Genomic DNA, 21077 nt, shown 5'->3' with positions numbered 1-21077 from the left:
AATTCAGACTGTCTAGTTAATTTTTTTAGCCCAAATCATGATATTTTACCTTGCGAGGCTGCTGAATTTGCAAGATCATGCAAAAATCCATCTTGTCAGGCTTCAAGTTATGCACTTAAGGATTTAGCTCCCTGACAAGCTAAAAAACAGTGATAGACAGGTACAGACAGATGGTCACCTGCCAAGTATAAAAAAGCCTCTGCCCTTTTCCAAACAGTATCCAAGGGCGACTACTCAGATGGTTCTCTGTATCAAACCATCTGGTGTGTCAAGCTTTTATGATCTTTCCCTTCAAGGTACTTTTTGTGCTTACACATAACCTAAACCTTAACAAAAGCAGAACCAGATCAGAAAACGGTCATGCAAATCGTGTTTGTGTGTGATTTGTAAAGGTTTTGAAAGGCGCTGACACATTTTATCGTCCTGCAGAAGGGATGTCAGATCAGAAAACACTCATGTCGGCCGTTTTGTTGAAGTAGATGATGACAAATGACGTGTTACTAACATCGGCGAGTCAGATTTCTAACTTAAGGACTGTTTCAGATCATTTGTCACAGTGATGCCATGTTGGTGTACTATGTTCATGATTGTTTTGCATTGAAATTGTTAATTTGAATAATAATGAATATCACCTTTGGTACAAGCATTTTGGTTGTCAGTTCAAGTTTTTAAAACTAACTTGTGGTGACAATGGTTACATGTAGAAAACCCTTCTGTCTATGGAAACCATGATTTCCTTTTTTGCTCTAATTCAGGGGTGGCGAACCATGTGGCCATGGAGAGCCATGTGTATGCAGGTTTTCCTTCCAACCAAACACTTCAACAGGTGATTTCACTGATTAACACACCTCTGTGGCTGAAGCTGTGTTAATCAGTGAAATCACCTGTTGAAGTGTTTGGTTGAAAGGAAAACCTGCATACACATGGCTCTCCATGGCACATGGTTCGCCACCCCTGCTCCAATTGATGTATTAAAACATCTGTTGTTAAAACATTGTAAGATATAACTAAAGCCAATCCGCCCCAGACCGACTATCAACTTCATGAATCAAACTACATCTGGAGGATTGTATTAACAGTTTTGTTTATTAACTTTAATTTCACCCCTAAAGGAGTTAAACGTGGTTCACTTCAAGTCGATTCCTCAGAGTTCTTTCTCAACCTGTGACACCTCCACGAACACGAACACGAACACACACACACACACACACACACACACACACAAAAAAAACAAAAACACACATACACACTCACAAAAACACCTCAGGGGGCCACTTACATAACCAGTACATAGATCAGGAGGGGGAGGTGCAGGGAGGTGGAATGGGAAGGAAGAGGAGGAGACAAAGTTGAATGAAGAACATGGAGAAACCGTCAGAGCGGAGAAATTACATCTAAGATATTTTACATTCTGTGGTGCAGTTAAGGTGTCATCTCTGTGCTTTAAAATGTAAATAAAAGATTTTGGTTTTTTTTTAATTTAAGGACTTCTTGAGTTTATGTGGGTGCAACATAAGAAAAAACAACCTCAATCTGTATCAGTGTGGTTAAGCTGTCCCTATTCTCTCTTCCACAAAAGCAGAGATGCTGAATCTGTAAAATCATTGTGATCATAGTGTAGGTTTGGTTTTACATATCTTAGAATAAATGTATTTATTTGTGTGTCCACATAATTATTTGGTTGGGGTAAAGGGTAAATACGTAAAATTATTTATTCAGTTATGAAACTCTACTTCTCTACCTCAACTAGTAGATGTTAGAAATGTGTTAAACATCACACAAAGCATCAGTTAAGACTCTTTTACCCAATGAATTGACTAAAATCAGTGTATTTGAGGGGTTGCAGACTATCATGTGAGGCAAAGAGTGCTGCAAAGTCGATCCTTTCATTGGACGTCCTTGCGTTTCACCCGCTACACAAACAGCAATGCAGGGGGCACTTTTCATCAAAATGTCTTGACTAAATTTAGCAGCGTATGACTAATGGTGCTCCGTTTCAGGTACAGGTAATACATGCAAATACAGCTGAAAAGCAGTATTTTATGAGGAGGAATACTTACATTAACATGCTTACATTTTACATTATACCAGGCTGATTCCTCCTTGTAAAAATCATTTTTTCGCCATCACCTTTTATTCCCTCTACCCCCCTCTCCATCCTCCATCTTCCTCCCTGCTTCACCACATTAATCTCTCATTAGTGTCCCCCTCCTCCCCCCTCGCCTTTTCTCCATCCCTTTTTTCCTAACACCAGTCATTACGCATACAAGTACACATCGCCAAAAGGCCCGTATTTTTTTCACCCGCGCATCAGAAGAAGAATCCTCAGACAAATGAGGGGCACGGGCAGCCATTTAAAGGGCAGTACTACAGAGCAGAAGAGCCCCTCTTATTGGAGCCCATGGAGGGGCTTAAACATGCTGCACAGCTGAATTATTTGCATGCAAACCCACACATAAACACACACACACACACACACACACACACACACACACACACACACACAAAAAGGCACACATGATACACAGACGGGAGAGCATTTTCCCACTTCAAGGACAGACAAGGGAGGCATGTGTTCACGTGTGAGCAGCAGAGAAAATGCAGAGTCTCCAATGCTGCATGAGTGCATATAGGAGCACAGGCTGCTCGCTATCTGGATCTGGAGTGAGTCAGAGTGCCATGCTGAATATAAATGACTCAATGCAGATTAAGATGTCACTGTTTCAATGAAGGCGAAGGCAGGGGCAGCATGTAGGAGGTCAAATTAACCCCTTCCACCCCCTCAAGCTGCATTTAAAGCCATTGTCTGGCTGTGCGGTTAAAAGGTTACCGTGTAACACACAACGAGGATAAGCTGGATGAATGAACTGCAGATGAAAAAGCACACACACACACACACACACACACACACACACACACACACACACACACGCACACACCGCTGAGAAGCTGCTCAGAGGCATATTGATTATTTTTCATTTTGGTTTTTTTTACATGACAGTGTTAGTCAGAGTCCGTCCAAATCCTGATTAAATTTGGAGTTTATAATTAAGGTCTAGAGATTCTAATACTCACTTTCACCCAAACTGCGTACCTTGATTAAATACAGCTTGCTGAAATCCTTCCTCCATCTCTTTGAGGTTAATTTATTCAATATCCTATTTCCAACTCTTTATTCATTCTGTCTGTGTGCTACACTGAGAAATGCTCATCTTTCCTCCTCAGTTCACTCAACTCCTCTATCCAATCATCTCCCCATCCCAAATTTAGAAAAGGAATGAACAAGGATTTTGCGGTTTGTTTGTTTAAATGTAGCTACAGTATAATTTTGTGCAGTTTTACAGACATTAAAATCACCGACATCCTCAGCAGGTCATTGGCTGGAATCCCTCCTCCCTTATTCAATACTTTATATACTTTTTTATCAGTCTCGACATGTTGGAGCCCCTGAGTATATTTCTGAATCGCTGTTTGTGTCTTTAAAGTAATTTAAAGTCTCTCAGATCGGCTAACCAGAGTCTACTGGACAGAGCATGATTCAAGATGATGGGAGACCAAGTTTACCTCTTACAATCAGATTATCCAGCTCAACTGACATTTTTAAAAAACCCTCACTTAAATCTCACTTATATTCCCTTATGTTTTATTGGTTTTGCTGATATTATCTCTGTTCTAAAAATATTATCTTATTGTTACTGTCATGTTTGTGTGATGCTTTTTAACTTGAAGCACCGTCAAACGTGTGTTTTGAAAAATGCCGATTCAGAGCAGAGAATATTGCTTATTTCTCCACAATTTTGAAACCTCATTTTATACTTGCCGATTTTTTAAATCTTTCAAATGTAGCTGGGTGGTTAATCACATATTTTTCTGTGGTGTGAAAAACTCAGAACACATTTATTGTTCTTTACACAGACTGTAACTCATGTTTCTTGAGCTTTTGGACCTATTTTTTTTTAGCAGTGTTGCTAAGTTTTATGTTGAATGTCTTTTCTGTTTCTTTCTCTTTTAACATCTTTGAACCATGTCAGTTTTTTCACTTTAATATGTTATCCTTTGGATCCCTTGTTTTATGTCTGTAATCTATAAATAAATCATATCATACACATCATGAGTTCAAAGATCTCAGGTACCATAATGATTAATATGTTACGGATAAAAGTGATGGCCACACCAACAGAAATTAAATGTTATTATGAAGTTTTCTTCATGGTTAATTTTACAGTAATTACCCTTCTTTCATTTAGGAGACAGGGCTGCTGAGCTGGCTCCGTTTGCTGAATGAAGATGCAGCTGAAAGCTCTGGAAAGCTAGTGAGAGGATGTTTGAGCTTAGATAATTTTGTTACATGCGTTGACACAATGCTGAAGACTTAAAAAGACCTAAAACTTTGTTAAATTCCTGCATAAAACTGTCAGACACAACACCACACATATGTGTTAGCCTGGAGCTTAAACAACAATAAAGATTTAGGAAACTGGGTTTTTTTTATCACAGTAATGTTTTGGTGTAACACTGACATGTGGATACCTTTTCCAAGCCTCTGCATGCAATTTAAAAGTATGCTGAACAGTAACAATAGCCTTGCTAAGCTACATTACTGGATGTTCAGGGAAACATGGGGAAAAAATTCTAAACCGAACAATCCCCTTCAGTAAAATCTGGTGGGTGGAGTTTCACTGCAGTCTCAACCTGTCACAAAGCACAAAGAAAAAAATACTTCTTCTTTCAATTATTTTCTTCACGTATACTCTTCATTTTTATTCCACTTCAATGTGAAGAATCTCAGCTTACAGAATTATCTGAGGTGAAAGCTCCTCAGTGAGGCACTTTTCTCAAGTGTATCAGCGAGTATTGTGCTGAAAATAGATTGGGATATCCCAAGTTCTCTAGCATTTCACTTGTACCATACGGTCACAGAGCCTCAATTTTCCATCTATTTTCTACTTTTTTTTGTCAGAGACATTTTCACTGGTGATGTTAATCGAATGGCACCGCTCACTACTCTCGTCAGAAACACCTGAATGTTCTCAGGGACTTTCTGTCTGAATTCCCAGATGACATATCCTCCCTTCCAAGTGACAATTGGTTGAGAAGCCATTCAAGTTCAAGGACTCAGGCACTCTCTCACAGTCACTCTGACTGTCCTGAACTTCAGCACATCACTAGAAATGGCACCTTGACAGCCAGGCAGAGATCCATGAAATCGTTGTCATGCTGGCTCTGTGTTTCATAATCAACCAAGCAGTCTGTTGCTTTGGCATTGACATGGTCTTCCGGCACACACACCGGCTATATTTGAGAGACAGAGATTTTCCGTCTTAACACCAGTTTACAAAAAAAGCACAGAAGCACAGACAGGCTGAAATCTGCATCCATTTGTGCACGCAATAAAAACAAATTATTCCAAATCACAGATTTTAGCCTAAGTTAAACACAATGTTAGTGATGCATCATGCATCATTTGTAGGTGACATAAGGCAATGCAAAACATTTCACTCCCCACAACCGATCTTCCTCCAGGCCAGTTAGTAACAGCTGCATCACAGTTTTGACCTCATGACCTCTTTTAAAATGTCAAAATGCAGTAGTAAGACGCAGCATGTCCCATTATCACAAAATCATATAATTAGTGTCATAGTCATGTTGTGTGCAAATAAATGTAATGAAAGAACAAATGGATGGACAGAGACCAATCACAATGCCTCCCTCACTGCAACTAGAAAATTAATTTTTCCGTTCACTGAGTTCAATTTCATTTAGCAACAATATATTTAATAGGATGTATGTCATCGTACTAAATAAACTTGGATTTGTGAGGTGCAAGGGTGCATTTAATTGTGTTTCCTTTATTCCCCCTAAAGCAACGTAGTCTTATTCTCAACAAATCCCCTAAAAATACTAAAACCAACAACACGTCCAACGTGAAACAGCCTTTCTGTGAGACTCAGCTCTAAGCCCAAATATATACTTTCTTTCTTCTTTTTTTTAAAAAGTTTTTAGCAAACATTACTTAAACAATAATAAATAGTGCATTTGCTTTCTGTTTTCACAGTTTTCAGCAGTTGATTAACACATATCTGGTGCACTAGTGCGTATTTCAAAGCAGGACAGGGTTCACGGGATTGACTCAAAAGAAACACAGTGTGTTCATGGTAATGAAAGAGCATGTCACCCAGTACACCAGTGTGACACACTGATGTGTTTATAATAGGTTTTTTGGACAACAATGGAGCTCTATGGCACACAGGACTATGGCTACACAGACAATACATGTTAACGGGATCGATTAATAGTTTTTGGTCTTTTTATGGGATTTGTTAACCTGAAGATAATATATAAAGCCACTGTGTCTAGAATTGAAAAATGACTGCAGTAACAAAAATTCACACTAAATACTAATTTTGAGCAGGTTTTATATTTATTAAGTGTGGTCAATCTCTGTGTGTAACACTATTGTCCAACAGTGCAACAGACTTGGTAGCATACAGCTTTCTGCAATCGCATTTAAAAAAATAAAAATAAAAATAAAACAGAGTTGGAAACAGCTGGAAGAAAAACATCTCCCCTGTTAGATGACACAACATAATTTCTTCCAGTAGTCATTTAGGATATATTAGCTGCATGAACAGTATACTGTGATGAGTAGTATGTACAGTAGGCTATACTATAAAGATTCAGAATGGGTTGGGGACAAACCAAAACCTTTCCTCTTTATTTGAATCCCCATTATCTTCCACATAAAAACAGCATTAATAAAAACAAATACGTATTTAAAACCACATTGACAATTTAGACAAGACAAAGCAAACTAATGAGTAAAATATGATGAGCTGAGCAAAGTATGATGCTCCAACACATAAAGAGCACAGTAGCATGTTTGGATTTCCAGCTATTTGCTTTTGTGAAAGACAAACAATCCCTGAAAGTCCATTTCTTTGCAGAAGCCAACATTTTCCAGCACAGAGCTGAGCGCCACAAATAACTTCTCAGCTTGTGGGAAACACTGAAATCCACCACCGCGACACAAGACACAAATGCCTTGACCGTGTTCTCATTTGTTAATGGTAATTACACCGAGGCATCACAATTAACTTGGTGTTGATGCAGTGTGTTGCTCTGTAAAGTGCCAACAGTGGGACTTTTAAAAGTTGTGAGATAACCAACTAAATACATGTTATGAGTAGCTTTACAATAGAGTAAAATCACTAACCCCACTGTGATTAATAAAGAGTCTATATTGTTAATCAAATGTGGCACAGTGCCTGGGTCCACAGAATGATTATCAGTGACAATGGGAACATACAACAACATTTGTCCCCGTCCTCCCACCAATTATCCCCATCAGCCTTCCTGACAGCAGCACGTCGAGCCACTGAATGGCCTAATCTCTCTTCACAAATTAGCTCCGTCTCTCATCTCCCCTTCCCAAATGTACGCTATGCCCTTAAACGTCACATGCTAACGCTGTCTATTCATAATCATTATCTCAGGGCCTTTGATAATGGAGTGAGAAGCAAAAAAGAACAAAAAAAAGAATATAGACACGGGGAAATGTAAAAAACGAGGGGTGAAAACAAGCGATGTGGTTCGATGTCAGATTCTCCCACTGGCCCTGAGCTATCAGAGCCATTGATTGGCTCATGTAATTCTGCTCTGATTTGGCTTGGCCAATCAATGGGCTGCAGACTCACATCCTGTGACTATGCAGCCATTAGACTAGAGGAGAAAAATCCCATAGTTCTTCTTCTGTTCCTGGAAATATATAGTTTACCCTCTCCCCATGCCTCTGCTACAAAATAACTGCTGCTCTCTTCTCATAGTCTCGGTCATTTCGAGCTCCTCTAACAGCCGTTTCCTGTCTCGCTGCCTCATTTCAGTGTCGGTATTGACCGGATGAACATAAAATGCCTGTTTCGAGGATGGTGTAACCTTGCAAGTGTACAAGCATTTGTGGAGGGATTATTGAAATAAAAGCCGCTTCAGGTTCTGCAACCGTGGTCTCTTCTGTGCAAATTATTGACTACTTTTAAAGTAGGTTGTTCAAATAAAAAAAACTCAAGCACTTAGTACTAGTTTGGATCTGGAACATGGTGGTTGTGTACATATTTCATCCAAATAAACTATCTAAATATGTATTTTTAAACAAAGATTCATGCTCTTTCCTGCAGTCCACTTTACATATGTTTCAAGTGTCAGCTGCATATTTATGTGCATGAATATATATACATTATATATTTTAATTGCTCATCTTCAATTCTATTCTTGTGCTCATAACCTACTTTTCTATGTTTCTCTGCATTATTCTATGAACTGCAGCCACAATTCATTTCCCCAAAGAGATCAATAAAGCTTCATCTACTGTAATTTCATTTCGGAAGGTCATTAATAAGCGAAACCTTTTACCGATACATTGGTTTTGATTAAAAGGAGATTTGAGCTGAATGCTTACGTCAGCATGGGTTCAAGGTTTCAGGTGATCCCACCAGAGAAATGCATGTATAATGTTGTGGAAAAGAACTAGACCTTTTTCACTTGCTGTGATGATGCAGCCATAGAAAACTCGAGCATGAGACATCATTCAAATTAATGAGATATGGCAGAAAATACAAATGAGGTGTCCTCAGTGTAATTTGAAATTTAGAGGATAAGGCCGGAGATTTTCTATATTTTTCTTATTGTCAACAAATCTCATGTGCAGAGGCAAATCAACAATGAACTGATTCTACTCACATGTATTGTGCGCATCTCCAAAGCCTGATATACCTTATTCCTCTGTGCCATGGACTATTAAAAACATTGAGCCACATTGTAGCAATGGGTGACATGTTCCTTCATTATGAACAGCTTGATCACGTCAGTTTGTTTAGAAACGGCTCCAAAGTCTAATAACAGCAATCATGTTTTTAGTCTCCAGAGAGTAGTTCTGTGTAAGGCAGGCATACGTTTTCATTAAAGAATCACAATGCTGCACTGGGTGAAATGTTGAAGGGTTTAGTCACATTTTGTTATTGTTTTTTTAGTTTTCATTTTCCAGAGAGTAGTTCTGTGTAAGGCACTGAGCATGTGCAGCAACCTCTCAACTTTGTGCTACATTGGACATTATAAATAACTTACAAATATACAAAGCCTAAAGGTTATAATATGTAGGAAAACAAGCTAGCAAAGCTCTGTAAACTGAAACCTACTTCTCTCTTTACACATAACTACTCTCTAGAGACCGTAAACATTCATTGCTGTTTGTTTGTATTGAAGTTATTTATAATGTCCAATGTAGCACAAAGTTGAGAGGTTGTGATATGTGTTCCTGCACATGCTCAGTAACATCTGCCTTACACAGAACTACTCTCTAGAGACTGAAAACTTGAAAAACTTTTAAACAAAATAATGTGACCAAACTGTAGCGGTGTGATTCATTAAAGGAAAACATTTGTCTGCCTTACACAGAACTACCTCTCTGAAGACTGAAAAATATGATCGCTGTTATTAGTTTTTGGGGCTGTTTCTAAACAAACTGACATGACTTAACTATTCGTAATGAAGGAACATGTTACCCAGTGCTACACTTTTGCTCACTGACATAATTTTAGTAGTTTTTGGACAATAATGAAGTTGTTGGTTTGGGTCTGCATTTGAGATTTGATGATAATAAGAAAAAAATATAGAAAATCACCCCCCAAATCCTGTGGGGAAATATGAGGTCTGAGATGGTTACGTGAAATAGTTACTCCTATTCTGATCACAAGATGAGAAAATTTCTGAAAACTGTCACACACACACACACATAAATAACACTCCCTCGATTACCCAACAAACATAACAGCACTTCATTCTCTGCTTAATTTAGCCATTGATTTTTCTAACACCAGATCGCACCATAGATAGTAGAAGACATCAGGCTGCAGTGTTTTATGGCCTCTGCAGGAACCCCCCCCCCCCCCCCACACACACACACACACACACACACACACACCTACTACTGTTAGGAGATCTAACTGTGGCAGTGTGTGTGATTGTTGTTTGTGTGTATATGCTGTGTATGTATGTGTGTATATGTTTGTTTTTTCAGTGGTTTTGGATTTAATTTCTATCAGTTATAATAACATTGTTCTCACTAATTGCTGAAATCTGGGAACACAACAATGCCTTAGTCCAAGATGGAAAGCTGCACCATCAAACAACTGTTTATTCAGATCATTTAAACCACTTTATTTGGATGTAAAACTAATTTAAATGTCTGGAAAAAAGTGTGCGCATAACTAACAAAAAGAACAGCTATTAAATACAACTGTAAACTGTGAATGTATCAATTAATACATTCACATGTGCATGAAGATCCTCAATTTTCTTACATGTAACCATCTTATCCTGGTTTCAGAAACCTGAATGAGGCCATGTCCCAGTTTTAAGAAACTTGGATATGTTACTTGGAGTACCCCGATAAAAAACAGGATACCGTGGCACTTTATCCAGGTGTCTGATCATTCTGGGTTGAGATATTGAGGAATCAAGACACACCTGTATACCTGGATACTGTTAAGATCATGTCTACAGGGATTTAAATAACCAGGTTTCTGACATTAAATATACGTAATATCATATAATATGATAAAAAGCAGGACACTAAAGTGCTTGTAAATGTACTAAATTTTGCAGTTCACCTTCATTTTCTCTTCCAAAGTTTGGCTAATCAGGGTTTTTGTTTAAAAACTATCTGATCGTCTCTGACTTCTTTTTTAGCGATGCTGCTGGATCCCATCTCACAGCAAGTAAAGAAATACTTCAACATTTTGAGAAAATGTGCTTAATTGCTCTCTTTCTGAGGATGAAATGAGAGGACTGATACCAATCTCATGACTGTGTGATAAATTAAGCTGGAATCAGGATGCAGTGAGTCTTGCTTACCATAAAGAGGGGAAAAACAGTGTCCAAAGAAAAAAAAAAGAAAAGCCAACCAACATCTTGTTTTTAAGGTACACACAAACAAAATGCAAATGCGACAATTTGTAGTTTTAGAGGATGAAAGTCCTACATCCCAACATAAGATAATGACGATGGTTCCTTTAACTTAGTGAGTACAATGTTATTATTATTTATAGGATTATGATGGTAAAATGAAGACCCTTAAATTATCCTTCAATTAAAGACCATTTATAGATCATGCATCTTGATAAAATCCTCTGGAAACCTCAAATGGTTGTTAATGTATATAATCTTGCACACTTTCGCTGTGCAGGAATCCTCATTTCCCTTTTTTACGGTAATAAACTCGACTTACAGGCGTTGGTGACAGCAAAGCTGTTGGCCGTCTCGATGTTGTCCACATGAGGCACCAGGTTGAACGGGGCTTCCGAGGCGTTCGGGCTGGTGTTGTGCAGGAAGATTGCCAAACGAAAGGCGGTGTACTCCTGATCAGTGTTTCTGATGAAGAGCCCGCCTAAACAGAGGGGGAGAAACACAGGTCTGATGAGGATCATATGACAGAAAATCAACAGAGAAGAACCCACTCTATTTTACAACCATGTTTAATCTTGTTGTAGAGACAGTTCACAATTACTGCTGACGGGCACAGAGACACGAGACAAGTGAAAACCACTGCAACAATCTCACCATCATCTGCAGATTTTCACTCTTTTGAATACAAATAAAGCAATTTCTTCTAGGACACAGGTCTTCACACATTCCTGTCACACCTAAAAAAAATCTGACATTAGAGCAACATACCCTTATTTGACCAGAGTCGGTCACCGCGTTCAGAGCAGTATTGACCAATCTTCACTGTGCACTACAAGATAATAGCAGTGAAAATGAAACCTTTTATCACAGTAATGATTCCTCTACATATTCTGTGGAGGAAGATTTCAAACTTGAAATTAAACCATTCCTCCCCTGGTGGTTTGCTGATTTGAGAAGCACAAGTGGAACGGGCGACAACTCACTACTAAACTAAATGACAACATTTTTTGTTGTTGTTGTTGTTATTGCCATCCAAAATGAAAGAATTTCAAAACCACAGGGGTTACAATCTCTACTCTATATAAGACCACTTGTTCTAACATGATCGAAGTTCTGTATGTTGTAAGTTTGTCCCTTTAGAGATACTGTCACGCCCTTTTTTTACATCCGTCATTGTAATCCACAGTCCTGAGTCGCCACTACATACATGCCCACATGCAATTCTACCTGGTCTCATGTTTCCTCTTTATTAGTTGTTACACCAAATAGCAGAATGAATATACAACAATATATTGTATCATTTCTGACCAAGTGTCATACATTGAAAAAGGCCCTGAGATACAGTCAAACCTTAAATTTAGAAGAAAATTAGAATTTGTTTTATCACATAGAGTATACAGTATGTTCACAATGTCATTAATGAGTGTTCTGACAGCTAAAAAATACATATGTATATATATAACTACTATTATTGCTTGGGTATGGTTAGCTTTGGGCACCAAAACTACCTTGTTAAGGTTAAAACAAGACTACTTAGACACACTGATCCTCTGAGGTGGATGCTGTTTACCATCTTCAACATTGTATCTTATCGTGTTAGTATGAAAACATCTACTAATTGGCACTAAAGACAAAGTGCAGCTGATGGGGATGTCTTAAGTTTTGCAGGTTTTTTCGTCGCAACCCAAAGTATTGATCAAATTTGACCTGATGATGGCGCTGGATGAAAAGTCAGAGGATTATCAAAGTCAATATTATCATTATTGAGCATCTATAACAAATGTCATGGTAATCAATCCAATAGTTCATCAACAGAGACATTAGGATTCGTCCATGGGGAACAATGGACGCCTGTACCAAATTTTGTCTTAAATATCAAGTTTTTAATGAATAAATGGCCTGGTGGTGGTAGAGGAAAACATATTTGTACCATGGCATCATAGGAATCCATCCAGATGTTACAGAGATATTTCAGCCACTATCTAAACAGGCTAAAAACAACTTGGTTGGTTCAGGAAAGATTGCAGCCATGGTTTAAAAGTAAGTGGCAGGAAATGGGAAACAAGCAGGTTTCCTGAGTCTAAGTTCAACAGTTTATGGACCCATCCATCCAGACTGACTTCTTCCCCCAATAGGATTAATAGAGCTGTACTTCAGGCTACTTCTGTCTTTGCTTCTGGCAGACGAGTAATAATTCACACAGCCACTAGAGGGTTATCTTATCTGGTAAACCTAAGTTGTTTTATGCATTAGAACAAACAATTAAAGCTGTTTTTCTTGTGAGGACCATCTCAATTTAAAAAGGTTGTCACCAAAACTTTATTATGGTTTAACTGACTGTTTTAGCAGCTGCGATTGGTGAGGAACCTCAGTCAACTGGTTGGTCAATATACGAAGAGTAATAAAGGGCCAATATTGGTTTGGTAAATCACTTTGCCAATATCCTATTGCTGACAATTCAGTTTTAATGCTACTATATAGTAACTCGTAATTCTTCAGGCACCTCTAGGGCTTTGTGACATATCGAGCTCCGTCCAATGTGTAAAATATGTCTGTTTCATATTAATGCACGAAGAAAAAGTGATATAACATTCAGCTAATATTCCTGTGGAGCAACTTTTACTTCATTTTATTTTGTGCAAAAGCAGCTTCAAGAATCAGTCTTTGCTCTTGGTTTATTTATATTTTCTTTCCTGACATTTTGACATTACAGCCTTGTTCAAATACAAAGATCTTGACGAAGCTGTTCACGATTGTGTAAATGTCAGTGGTGTTTTAGGTTAGAAGCAGTTTGTTTCACATTTTAAAAGTTAACTCAAGGCTATATTTCTAGGGACGAGACGAGTGTAATTGTCCTTTAAAGCAAAATGCCAGTGTGTTCTTTTTATGGCTGACCTCTTTATAGTAAAAAGCTAAACTTTAGAGTATTAATACTCCTTTATGATACGCAGTCATGAAAATCCCTTCTGTGGATCTAGAAATGATAAGATAAAGCCAGGTTTTGATTGTGGTGTAAATGTGATCATTTCATGTCCCATTGACTCACACTCACACACACACCAAATGCTCACAGAAGGTGTTAATTCCTGATTTGCTGGTAAAAAAAATAAAATGGTGTGAACATTTTGAACATCTTGGCTCCCAATCAGCAGGAATGTCCTTTGCACAATTTAAATGTGAAAACGTATACCCTCGCTACTGATTAGAAGGTAATAAAATCAAGTTTTGGCCTGAATCCCACTTATTCAGTTATGACCTTCTCTCTCTCTCGCTCTGCTAATGTATGTAAGACAAAATGAGATTCAGTATAAAACTACCCAGACTTTGAAGTTTCATGAATGCCATATGGTTTGCAAAAAAAACAACAAGACTCCAAGGATCCTCTTTGTTTTTGACCCCATTTCCAAATGGTGTGTTATCTGAATGATTTCATCTGAGCACTGAATTTATTCCTGGTGGGGTTTTTGGGTTGTTGCTACCTGGTCTTTTCTGCACACACTGTACACAACATCTATTGCATGTCCTGGAAGAAGGATCCTTCCTTTGAGGTTTCTTCAATTTTTAAAATGTATTTTGGAGAGTTTTTCCTTATCTGAATCGAGCGTCTAATGATAGAAGATGTTGTATTGCTTTACGGATTTTAAAACCCCCCTGAGGAAAATTTGTGTTGAAAAGTAGGTGGGTGGAGCTGGCTGAATTGTAAACAATCATGGTGTGTCTCAGGTTGAAGGGAAGCAATGTAGGATATTCTCAACAGGCCGCTATAATGTGCAAGGTGGATGGCATCCATAGACTACTCTTTAGTAGCTTTGCTAACTGGGCTAAAATTATGGAAAAATGCTGCTGATATTATTTTTTACATACGACTAAATTGTTATACGATATATGCTGCCTGGTTTATGTTCACAGGCAGTACATTTATATGTCACACTGAAGTCAGAGTGGATGGTAGGTGTATAACAAACTTGTGTGTGGTTAAGGTTAGAGGAAGATTGTAGTTGCCTAAATAATAACAAACATGTTGTGCTTTGCTGAGTTTTCCTTCACCAAACCTCAACTGAGTGCTGCCTAAATAAAACTACAGTTTTATAGTGCTGTAGTTTCTATTGGCGGATATTGTGCGGCAAGATCAGATCACTCATACGTTCAGTGTCAACATTCTTGCCAAATACATCAATTTTAACATTTTCTCATTATGTTGAGAGAAAACATTATTCAGCCTGCATTATGTTTCCTGCTAAATGTATTTGCTGTTGCAATTCAGTTGTAGATGGACATTATTTCTAGGAGACAGGGTTGCCAGATGTGTCCAGCCAATCCGATCGCAATTAGTTTTGTGTGCATTTACACTTGTATTAACATTTGTTTTTTAATCCCGATAAGACATCTATACTGTATATACAGATCCAATGTTAATATGAGGTGTGAATAAGTTCTCGATGTGTGGTGATGTAACTGGTCTCAGTTGGTCTGAGAATTTTGCAACAACAGTTTCATCTCACACACACACACACACACACACACACACACACACACACACACACACACACACACACACACACACACACACACACACACACACAGACTACTCAGGATCTTCTTTAGACATGACAATAGCTTCAGCATCCTTCAGAAAACAAACCTGTAAATCCTTTCAAAAGTCTTAAAGCCCTTGTTAATGTTGCCTGGAATGTCAGTTTTCTATATCCTGGTTCACTTTGAGTGTGCTCTATAAATGTATTGAACGCTGTTTTGGTTAGTTTTATGATTATTCTAAGAACATATTTCGGGCTTTTTTGGATGTGACAGATTGAAAGGATGTCCCCCTGCCCTCCATGCAATGCATGCTGGGACATGCTGCAGCCTCATCCTGGCCTTCAAAAGAAATAAAACAGTGTGGAAAATTAATGAACAAAAGCATGAATGAAATTTGGCATCAGTAATTCTCAGGATCTCTCATGTGTCAGTGGTGTCAGGATTCATCTGTGGTCGTTGCCATGAATGTATTTGTAAACTTGTTTCTGTGATGGATACATGTGTACAAGGCAAATTTTCCACCGCTAATAAGTGTTGATTTTTCAGTGATGAGTGTTGGTTGGAGAGATGTTTGCCCTCTCTGAGAGCTGATGGAGCTCAAAACTATGTTACGTACGTGTTAAATAAAGTCTGCTGGGTGATGAAATACTTCACAGTGTGGATTTTTACTCTCCAGGTCAATAACCACAGCTGACACAGAAAATATGATGGCACCACTATTACATCAACAATGTTTGCTATCATTTGCATCAATGCTTTTTGCCAAATGATAATGAGAAGTGGTTCTAATGTGAAAAAACATCAGGGGTCTGAAACAGCACAGAAATGTGAGCAAAAATCTGTAGTTTTGCTTGCAGCAGCAAAATAATGTTAAGCATGATTGCACAGCAGTTCCACAGAGCCAGGTCTAAACCCCTCACCCTGCTCAAGTGTCCTCAGTTGTAGGGGTGCTGTTCTGTAACAGACCCTGACCTCTGACCCTCGCTGGAGGGGCCGGGGGATTTGAGTATCACGTTGATATAAAAGGACAAGGAGAATCATTTGAACAGCTTGTCATTTTTCATCAGCCTGACTGCTTTTGATGTGCCTGAACTCCACTACAAGCTGGGATGCAGTGGAGGGGTAAACCCACCAAAAAAAAAAAAAAAAAAGTCTATTTGAGCTAATGTTTAATTCCAGAGAAAAGGGTTATAACACTTTTAACTCATAGGGTTTTACCATAAAAAGCATGACTGCTTTTCTAATAATTGATTTTTGGGGAGGGTTGTGATGATCAACAACTGGAGGTCACAGTTTGCCCTTCTTTTCATTCCCTGCCTTTAAATCAGCCACGTCAATCTGTCTGCTGGTGAAATGAAAACTATCAATCCATCATTTTTATTTCCTCCTATAACAAACACTGTTAAGTTGTTCAAATAGAAACATGGAGATGCTTTTTTTGGTTTGTTTGTTTGCTTTTATTTTTTAAGAGTGCAACTGAGTGAAAAGGGGGGAAATGTTGGACGATCTGTGGGACCATGGCAGAGGTTTAATGCAGCGCCAGGTCCGGGATCTATGAGTGTTAACAGCAGTCAATGCACAGGCAGCCTGCATAGGGAATACGCACGCACACACACACACACACACACACACACACACACACACACACACACACACACACACACACACACACACACACACACACACACACACACACACACTTTGCTGCTCTGATCTGCTGCAGTGGCGGAGTGCACTGGGATACACACTCTAGCCTGCAGATACAAAGCGCATTAGGTGTGTGTGTGTGTGTGTGTGTGTGTGTGTGTGTGTGTGTGTGTGTGTGTGTGTGTGTGTGTGTGTGTGTGTGTGTTAAACATGCACAGCATCAACAGAGGAAACAACCACGTCTGCAATTACGCAAAAAAATCAGCCAAGAAAAATGAAAGACTGTGGACAATAGCAGCAGTTTCCACTTTGAGCGGCGCTGAGGTGTTAAATGACAGGACGTCCACACATCCATGCACATGATTCATTTTCTGGTTACGAGGAATTAAACATGAAAGCTTTCACTCACCGATCTGAACGCTGCTCGGGAAAGCACCCATTGTCATTCCCAAAAAGCCAGAGAATATCAACAGAAACCAGTCTCGCGAAGGAATCCTCATTTTGTTTCGGTTATAAACTGATGAGAGACATCGAGCAGGTTTAATTAACACCTCCGGGGCAAAAGCAACATCACAAGGTTGGGGAAAAAAGACAAAGACATAAAAAAATAAGAATCAAAGCCCGTTAAATATCCATGTCTGCTTTGGATGCTTTATTCTTGGATATCCCCCTGCAGTGCCGCTCGTTTTGTACCGTCAAACTGCGTCCGTCCGTCCGGCGCTGGAGATTTTGCGCACAACACCACCAAGATGAGGGGAGAGAAATGGGGAGGAGGGAGGGAGGGAGGGAGGGAGTGAGTGAGTGGGGGGGGGGGGGCATCAGCCAGCGGCGGCCAGTGCGTCTGGATGCGGCTCAACTCACATCACAGCAATACCACACATGCGCCTTTTACTCCGACCGGGGCAGGCAGGAGGGGCGTAAAAAGTACCCCAAGCTCATTTATAGATAACACCAAAAAACTTCCAGAGCCGCTGATGTACAAAAACACACAGTGACTACTCTGATGAGTGATTGCTGACAAGAGATTTCTGTTTGTGTTTTTTTTTCCCTCCAATGTAACAGATTACTACAGATATAAGGGCTGTTCTCTTTGCAGAAGAAGATAAATGTTGTTAAACCCTCTCTGCAGCCTGTAAACGTGCTGAAACGTGTCATTTAAAAATGCATAAATGGCCCCAATTAATCGGATTTAAATGAGAAGCTACAACAAATCCATAAGTATGCTTTTGGTTTCTTCTTCTGTTTTTGCTAAACATCACTTACTTTTTTGCAGGATTATAAAAATAGCTTTGCACTGGGTCATTTAGTTTAATTTATCGTTTTTCCTCTCTGAATCTTTATTGGCCATGAATGTTTAGGCACACATTGGTGGTTTTCAGGAGATTCACACATGGACATGAAGCAAAAAACAAGAACAACAAAGCTGAACAACGACAAGAGAAGAAAAAAAAAATCACTATTATGTACAAGCAAGCAAGCAAAATAGATACATATACATATATAGAAACAAAAATATACAATGTCTATGCACAGGATCGTAAATAGGGTACAAGTAGTGCAATAATAGGGCTGCTTAAATATATGACAGTGATGAATGATATGATATGTACACATGTTTTTGCACATTTTGTATTTTAAGCTAATATAAATATTTATATGCAGGTTGCCTCCTGTCATTAGATTCCATGCATGGAGCCACAACCCCAATAAATAAATGGGACAGTTGTGATTTATAGCACTATTGGTTGGAACCCAGCAAACAAAATAAGGTCCCTGCACATCCCTTAAAGGTCCCTGCAGAGTAGACGTAACAATAGCTGATAGCTGGGTGTGATAAATTATAAAGCTTTATCATACACAAACATGTTTGGAGGTTAGTACAGTACCACAGTAGTAATATTATTATTTTGGTATAAAGGAAGGTTAGGGAAATGTTCCTATCTAAGTATAAATGTGCCAGTGTTGCAGCAAGAAAATGAATATAAACGGCGGTAGAAATATTGTCTTTTATAATATAGTCTAATGTAGTCTTTTATTCATCAGAAAGTGTCAATCAGGCTTTGGACTGAAGGGAAGGTGTCTCAAGATGCAGTTCCTCTAATGGCCACTAGATGCTTGATCCAAGGATCCAAGAAAATGCTACTGAGATAAGTCTCGCAATTCCAACAATCATAGACCACCGTCTATACCGAAGTTTGGGGATTTCTGAATGCGCAGTAGATGCTTGAACAGCGGCGAACATGGCTGTTAACAAACCTACACCCCTTACCCGGGGCTTGAATGCACCACGTTCCAGCTACGCCAAGGCTTTGCTCCATCCTCTGCATGGCGTACTCTGTTTTATTCGTGTTTATTGATGAAATACGATTGTGAGAAAATTGACTGAATGCTATATACTGTTTCTGTATCTGACTTCCTGTTTCTTGCTCGATCTGCTCTGTGGAACAAGATGCAGCTTTGAAGCGGCTTCCATTGAAAATTAACTCGGCGCGTATGTATAGCAGAGTGTAGAGAAACTTCTGGGGCGCTTCTGAAACGTGTCGCAGTGCGCCCGGTGGGATCATAATCAATGACTAGAGTGGCAGCAATCAGCTCCGGAGGCCGTGTCGGAGCCAGAATGCGGTGGAATCAACGGGTTACACGTATCACAGGACAGGGAGTTCATCTGTTGAACAATTGTAGTGAAGAAATGGAAATGTGTAGAACATTAAATGAAGCAATGTGTTAGTTCACGCAGACAGCCACTGATTGAATCAGCATACTTTATCAGTCACAAACCAATCACAGCCATTCTCACAACAATGCGGTCCCTTTAAATATGACTCCCACCACTGCTCTTGCTACACCAACACTGTTGCTCACGCTGCTGCTGGCAAAGCTTGCCTCTACCTGTTTTTACCTCAGCATGTAAAAACTGCTAATCTGGGGAACATCTTAAGGTGGACCATCCAGCACCAAGCAAAACTGTATTTCCATTTGTCACAATAAATGGTTTGATCTGTGACGAAAGCGTTCCTGAATGAAATAAGTTTACAAGTAAGTAAATAAGTAAACAAACCTTTAATAAATAAGACTTTGGATAGAAGGGATGAACAAAGTCCAATGAAGTCCAATACTAACTGCAATACTTACTGACATTTAGCTATATATTTTCTGAGAAAGCGCTGCAGCCTCGGTATCAGCCAGAAGATATTAGAAGTTGTGTACAAGAGTCTTTGTAGAGAGTGTTCTAACCTTTTATCTCCCAGCCTGGTGCGGTCATCTGAGCTGCCAATCCAAAAGAACAAACTCTCTAAGATAGTAGCCTTGGCCAGTATAATAGTTGGTTCACCTCAAACCTTTTTGAACCAACTGTTCACTAAGAGGACGAGGAAGAAAGCGGGGAGAATTGTCGCTGACAACTCTCCTCCGCTCTATGGCCAATTTGAGCTTTTGAGCTCTGGGAGGCGCTACAAAGTCTTTTTTAACTCAAGCCAATTCATATTTTAAACACTTCCAAATGATCCATATGTAAAAAGCACACAGGAACTGATATGCAGTTTTATACTTTACATAATTTTATGTATTTATGTATTTTAAGAATGAAGTTTATGGATTCTATAGATCTTATGTAATTTCTGTATACTGTATGTCTGTTATTGGTGAGCCATGGTGGACAATAGCTCTCTTCGATTCTATTCTAAAATATAACACTGTGTAGACATGCGTGCAACATTCTGCATACAAATAAAGTGTTAGTTTAATTATAATGAAATATTCTATCACTGTCCAATAATGATGATATGTTAATAACAAAATTAACTAATGTTCAAACATTTTTTAGAGTCCCTGTCATTCACAGGCCATGGTGCCCCTGACTGGAATGATACGATTTGGTACAGTGTGTCTTTTTTGCTGTTGTTGTTGTTTCTTTATTTTCTCATGTTGTTTTTAATGTT

General features: G+C 38.9%; 1 protein-coding gene across 3 annotated transcripts in view; it reads right to left on the bottom strand.

The window, feature by feature from the left end:
- gria4b (glutamate receptor, ionotropic, AMPA 4b) overlaps positions 1-17639 on the bottom strand; it is a 135830-nt gene extending 118191 nt beyond the window's left edge. For all 3 annotated transcript variants that reach the window (XM_062432884.1, XM_062432886.1, XM_062432887.1), the window contains exons 1-2: positions 17549-17639; positions 11279-11437 (exon numbers count right to left, since the gene is read on the bottom strand). In XM_062432884.1, coding sequence (XP_062288868.1) covers positions 11279-11437; positions 17549-17639 — 250 coding nt within the window. The remainder of the gene's footprint in view (positions 1-11278; positions 11438-17548) is intronic.
- Between the last annotated feature and the right edge of the window lie 3438 nt (positions 17640-21077).

This window comes from Scomber scombrus, chromosome 14, assembly GCF_963691925.1.
Source record: "Scomber scombrus chromosome 14, fScoSco1.1, whole genome shotgun sequence".
NCBI classification, from domain to species: Eukaryota; Metazoa; Chordata; class Actinopteri; order Scombriformes; family Scombridae; genus Scomber; species Scomber scombrus.
The sequence above is the reverse complement of the archived record's forward strand: the minus strand, read 5'-3'. Positions and strand labels throughout refer to the sequence as shown.